Source organism: Brassica oleracea, chromosome C3 (genome assembly GCF_000695525.1).
Source record: "Brassica oleracea var. oleracea cultivar TO1000 chromosome C3, BOL, whole genome shotgun sequence".
NCBI lineage: Eukaryota > Viridiplantae > Streptophyta > Magnoliopsida > Brassicales > Brassicaceae > Brassica > Brassica oleracea.
In genome coordinates this window covers 50,823,562-50,829,522 of record NC_027750.1, presented here as the reverse complement: position 1 = coordinate 50,829,522, position 5,961 = coordinate 50,823,562, and the positions used below count along the sequence as shown (strand labels likewise).

The following is a 5,961-nucleotide window of genomic DNA, read 5'->3' as shown; positions in this document are numbered from 1 at the left end:
AAGCAAAACACGCGGAGTGACCTAGCATAGTCGCTCCAGGAGGTCACTCCCGACGCGTTTCTTTGTGTCTCGACCCGTCAAAACGCGAGTGACTTGAGCTGGTCGCTCTGGCTGGTCGCTCTGGCTGGGAGTGACTTGAGCTAGTCGCTCTGCCTGGTCGCTCTGGCTGGGAGCGACCTCGGTAGGTCGCTCTGAGAGGTCACTCTGCGATGCTCGACCAGGATGGATATGCCTCTAGTAAATTGATCATAACTCCTTCATTACATCTCCAAATGACTTGAAACCACTTCCATTAGAAAGCTAACTCAATTTTCGGTGTCTCCACAAAATCTTAGCAACAGGAGATTTCTCTAAAGGCTCCATCCATGCTCATCTTTCACCTCCTTTTGGATCACAATGCTCCCAAACATCTCAAATCACTCCATGGCACACTCCAACACCTAATAAGGACAATGAATGCAAAATGCAACCTAGACATGGCTAAATCATAATCTATATGATGAAAATTCTCATGGATGAATGGATAAAACAATGTAAATATGCCAGATATCAGAAGCGTGCCGGAAAAGCTATTATCTGATCATATGTCCAAAAGACGTAGAGACTTTGAGTTCAACAAACCTTGTTCGAGACTCCCACCAAAACGGTTTCCATCAAGAAACAACCAAACTAAACTAGTAAGATTTGCATGCCTTGGAAATACTTTCCCCTGGAGTTGGTTGTTGGAGAGCTTCAGAACGCTGAGAGAGTAGCAACCACGTACATCTGATAATTAGAGGACATGTCCAAGAATTCTAGACTTTTCATCTCGCCCATAGAAGATGGAATGGTTCCATGATTGTGGTTTGAAGAAAAGTTCATGTACCTTAGATGTGGAAAAACAATCCCTATGTCTTCTGGAAGTGAACCGTATATCCTGTTACATGAGACATCAAGAAAATTTAGTCCATGAACAAGCCTAGAAGGTAGTCGAAGCTCTGTCAACAAATTGTTGGTCAGTCTAATAGCCGCCAGCCTTGTATTATTCTGCACAAGCCAGAGCGCAAGTCATGTTGATGAGCAAGAAAGCTAGGGATTGTGCTGCCAAGATTGAATTTCTTTAGCTTAAGTATCTTCAACTGAAATGGTGGAAGCCAGGAGCTCTCAGCCTGAGTTTGGATCGTACCAAGTTTCGTTGACAACTTGAATACTGTGAGTCTTGTGTGATTGGCCAGCGAACTGAACCAGAAGGAACCGTTGAAGTCATTATCAAAAAGGGATAAGTACTCAAGCGTTGATGGTAGACCAGGTACAAAGGAAGACAAGTCTCCACTGATTTTGTTTTCGGATAGATCAAGAGTTCGAAGACGGCTTAGGTTTGCCAGACAATAAGGAGTATTTGTCAAAGCATTGGAGCTTAAATCTAGTTCTCTAAAATTCATTAATGCGCAAATCTTCAAGTAGCCTGGAATTAGTCAAAATAAGACTTGTTAGAGGATGATCACACTAAGACTGATATGTAAAGATGAGACACGATTTTTAATATTTTCACCTTTTGGTGTCGATGGTAATTGATTGTTTGCAAGATTCAGTACGTGTAAAGATGAAGGAAGCATTACACCTGCAATTGATAGGATAGACAATAAATAGAAAACAGTCTTGCATGCTCCACCAGGCATCTAAAAAAACTCGAATTTCAAATCATTCACTTGCTTAGCTAAAATTAAACTCTTGCATTCTAACACAAAAATAATGATTGGTTGGACCGTAATTAATTGTAAAGATCTTAGAATTTAGTTTGTAGGATTTATTGATTTAGTTGTACGGATATAACCAGTGGCGTACAGAGCTTCATAGGGGGCCCAAGACGAATATGAATAGAAATTTATAAAGTTTTAATTGAAATTTAAATAATACAAATATATTATTGTTTTAACAAAGTTTTAAATGTTAAAAAATTATTACATATATTATTTTTTGAACAAAATTTTAACCAAAGTATTATATTGTATGAACGAGTGTACATTAACGTGGAAAATATAAACTCATTAAATTGCTAAAAAATTAGGTAACATATAAATTTTTACATAATTTCTTAAACTTAGGATACATATATAAAAAATAATAATAGATAAAATTATAAATGTCAAGAAAGAATTACACCAAAATTTTATCTATATATTACTTCACTAAATTATCATGATTATAAAATTGGTAACTTTAAAAGAGCAATTAAATCATAAGAATTTTAAATAAAACATAATAAATTGATGAGAAAAATACTTATTCAAACAAAAAAACTGTTTTTGAAATATGTAGAAATCCAACAAAAATTGTGATTTAAGCATACACTCAAACTTTTTTTTAGAAATTAGGGAACCCTAAAATTTGATACTCCCTCCATTTTTTAATATAAGTCATTTTAGAATTTTGCGCATAGATTAAGAAATCATTAATTTTTTATATTTTCTAAACAAAAACATCATTAATTATTTAACTAACTACAAATCAACCAATAATAAAATAGAAGGTATATGATCATTGGTCATATAATATTAAGTGTTACTAAATTTTACATATAAAACCAAAACGTTATATAATTTGGAACATAAAAATTTCTCTAAAACGAATTATATAAAAAAAAGGGAGAGAGTATTACTTAGAGCCGTAAGGCAAATGCTTTTTTTTTTCTCTACAAGGCAAACACGGCTTTCAATGTAACTTTAAAATTTGTTAATTTTAGGCAAAGATTAAAGCTAAAAACAACTGATACAGCCCAACCAACCCAATCACCCCAGTATTTATCAAACCAAACAATATTATCTAGAATCGTTATCATTAGGCATTGGGCGGATCGGATATCCGGGCAATTTTAAGGTATCCGGATCCGGATTCTTATCCGGCGGATCCATAATCTTACTATCCTTATCCGGATCTGGGGTTCTCGGATATCCGGATGTCAGATATCCTTCTAAAAATTGTAATATCCGGCGGATATTCGGATCCGGATTTGGATCCTTAAAATAAATAAAAAATAATATCAATATATATATAAAATATTAACAATAATTTAAAAATAAAAATATATATAATGTTTTTAATTATTTCTATGTATAATATTACAAAATTTACATAAAATTTATATATACTATTATAAAAATGAAAATATATTAAATAAAATTAATTTTTATATATAAATATTACTATTTTTGAAATAGTTATTAATAAAACTTACAGATCCGGATATCTGGACTAGAAAATTAAAATATCCGGATCCGGCTTTGACGGATCCAACATTTTACTATCCGGATCGAATCTCGGATCGAATCCGGATCTCGGATAAAAGTTCCAGGCCTAGTTATCACTGCCTGCTTCTCTTCTTTTTTACTAACCGGTCTAGATGTTCAACTATTCTTCTGGTTATGTTTTTTTTTATTAACTTCTTCTGGTTATGTATATGACGATCTTACCTAGCTTGTCGAAGTCGGTGAATCCATTATTACTTAGATCCAGTTCTTGCAACATTGGCATACCTGTCAGTACTGCAACAACACAAGTATCATTCTTACAAAGAAGGAAACAAATACTCTTCATGCAAGAAAAATTGGGGTTAAGCTGGCAAAAATGTACCATTGATGGGATCAAACAAGTCACTGAACTTATTGAACGAAAGTTTAAGGTTTTGGAGTCGAGGGAAGCTATGGAACAAAGACAGATTTGGAGACTGGTTTTCTAACTCATAACTGGCGGGTATGAGTTCATCAAGCGAGAGGTGGACTACGTGGCCACCGGTAGTAGCGTCACTACACTTTACCCTTTTCCAGTGGCAGCAATCACTGCTAGGATCATCATGACTCCATGATTTCAGCATGCTTTCTTCTTCTACTTTAAAACCATTCTTGAGTTGCAACAGACCCATCCGTTCAGTTTCCAGACAACCGACACATCCTTTCATCTGGAGTTGAAGCATCAACGTTACTATCATGAACAACACCAAAGCCATCTGCTTCTTCTTCTTAACCCACCACCAGTATCTCTCATATGTTCTCATTATTATTTTTTCCTGTGGTACACAAACTGAATCAGAAATTAGATAGGTTGAAGATTTGTAAGAGGTAGGTCCCAAAAACGCCCCAGGACAAGTCCAAAACCAATGATCATGTCCCCCTGACTTTCAGCATCCATCATGTTACGCATTTTGTTAGTTTAGTATGTTAATAAATATCATGGTACAATCTGGAGGGCCCATTCTAAGTTCTTTTATATTGGCAACTCAAAACCAGAGATATAAGAGCACCTCCATCGGAGTAGTTTAATACAGGTTCTAACCAAAAGCAAAAAAAAAAAAAAAATGAAAAATGCTAAATAAATTGAGAACCGCTGCCAAACGTGAGCATTTTAGAATCAGTAAGACACCCTAACGTGTCATCTTGTAATTGGAACGCACATTAATGTCTCTCTCTCCCCTTCGTTTGTGCGAAATCAGTTTTCTTTCTCCTCCATTCTCGAAGACTCCGCTTCTCTCTCGAATCTCATTTCGACCTCTTTCTCGGGTAGGTAAAATCATCCTTTCGATTTCGTGAATGGGAGGAGGAGGAGGATCAAGATCTTCGACCCCATCGAGCTAACACCGAAGAAGGATGCTGGTAAGCCTGGGGAGGAGGAAGATCACAGGAGGAAGAAGGTGAGGAAAGAAACTGCTGCGACCGCGAGAGCCTCTGCGAAAGATGCTGCAGTGAGGGCAGGGGATCCGGATGAGGATAAGTATAGGTTGGGGTACGGTGTGCTGGTAAAGGAGTGAAGCTTCCTTGGTACGTTGAGAACAAACGTGAGTATGAAGATAGAGCTGGTGGTGAAGGGGAGGAGGAGGAGGATGGTGGACGTAGGAGAGTGAATCTAACTGGACCAACTTGGACTGATTCAATTTTCTTTCCATTAGCCTGAAATTCTTCAAAACTACCTCCATAAGCCTACTTAAGTTCACAACATCATGTAAAAATGCTTTCAAGATCACCTCCAAAAACAGCGTAGACACTCCTGCATCTATTGATTTATTAGAACTGTTTGACGACACAAAATAGGAAATGTATCATGTATATACCTGGTATTGAATATAATAATCAATCGAAAGTATTTGGGCTTACAGCTTAAAGCCCATCTGTTTATTTTTCAGGTTTAACGAAATATCTATTTGATAAGGAAAGATCTTCTATTACCATGCAACTACGTCTAACTAGTTTCTATATATAGTAATTTTCCACCTTAGAATCTCTATGTTAAATATTTATGGTCTAAGAGCATCATCATAGCCGTTGCTTAGCAAGGATTTCTAGTGTAATTATGATTAAAAATAAATCAAAAATAGTTTTTATTAGAAGAAATGTTTCTTAATTAAGAGTAACTAAGGATCAGCACAGATGCGCAGAGTGAATATATATGTGAATTATTTTGTATAAAATAAAATATTTAGGTTCTAAATAGTGACCAAGATAATGAGTGGAATAAATAATTCCTTAAATTTGACACTATTTATAAAAATATTTTTTTCTTAAATGTTTCTTTTTACTCTTTTTAATTGGGAAATCTGTTTTTTTTAGAGCAAAAAAATGGTAACTATGTCCCTTTAGACTAATTTATACTACTTTATGTCTTATTAGACTATTTTTTTCCAAAATGGTAGTAATGCCCTTAAAATTGTAATTTTTTTAAAAAGATATATATTGAGTTCGACAAGGGGGATCGATCGATCCCACTTTACAAGTTATAGTTGATCGATCGATCCCGATCATTATTCAGAACAAAAAAAAATGCGAAATATATACTGATCGACCTGGTCTATTTCACTCGATCGGCGAAGGTCGATTTACACAGATCGACCGATCTGTAAGAATAGATCGATCGATCCCGTGCCGAGGAAAGAATCCCAAATCGATTTTTTTGGTTTTGTATGATTATATCCGGATTGATTCCCACTTGATTTGA

General features: G+C 35.4%; 1 protein-coding gene across 1 annotated transcript; it reads right to left on the bottom strand.

Annotated features, from left to right (window-relative positions):
- Nucleotides 1-486: 486 nt before the first annotated feature.
- Nucleotides 487-4,036, bottom strand: LOC106332385 (probable inactive receptor kinase At5g10020). Its single transcript, XM_013770852.1, has 4 exons — nt 3,610-4,036; nt 3,450-3,521; nt 1,532-1,600; nt 487-1,444 (listed from the first exon to the last, which is right to left on the bottom strand). Exons 1-4 carry the CDS (start codon nt 4,028-4,030, stop codon nt 996-998), a joined length of 1,011 nt encoding a protein of 336 aa, XP_013626306.1. The 5' UTR covers nt 4,031-4,036; the 3' UTR covers nt 487-995.
- Between the last annotated feature and the right edge of the window lie 1,925 nt (nt 4,037-5,961).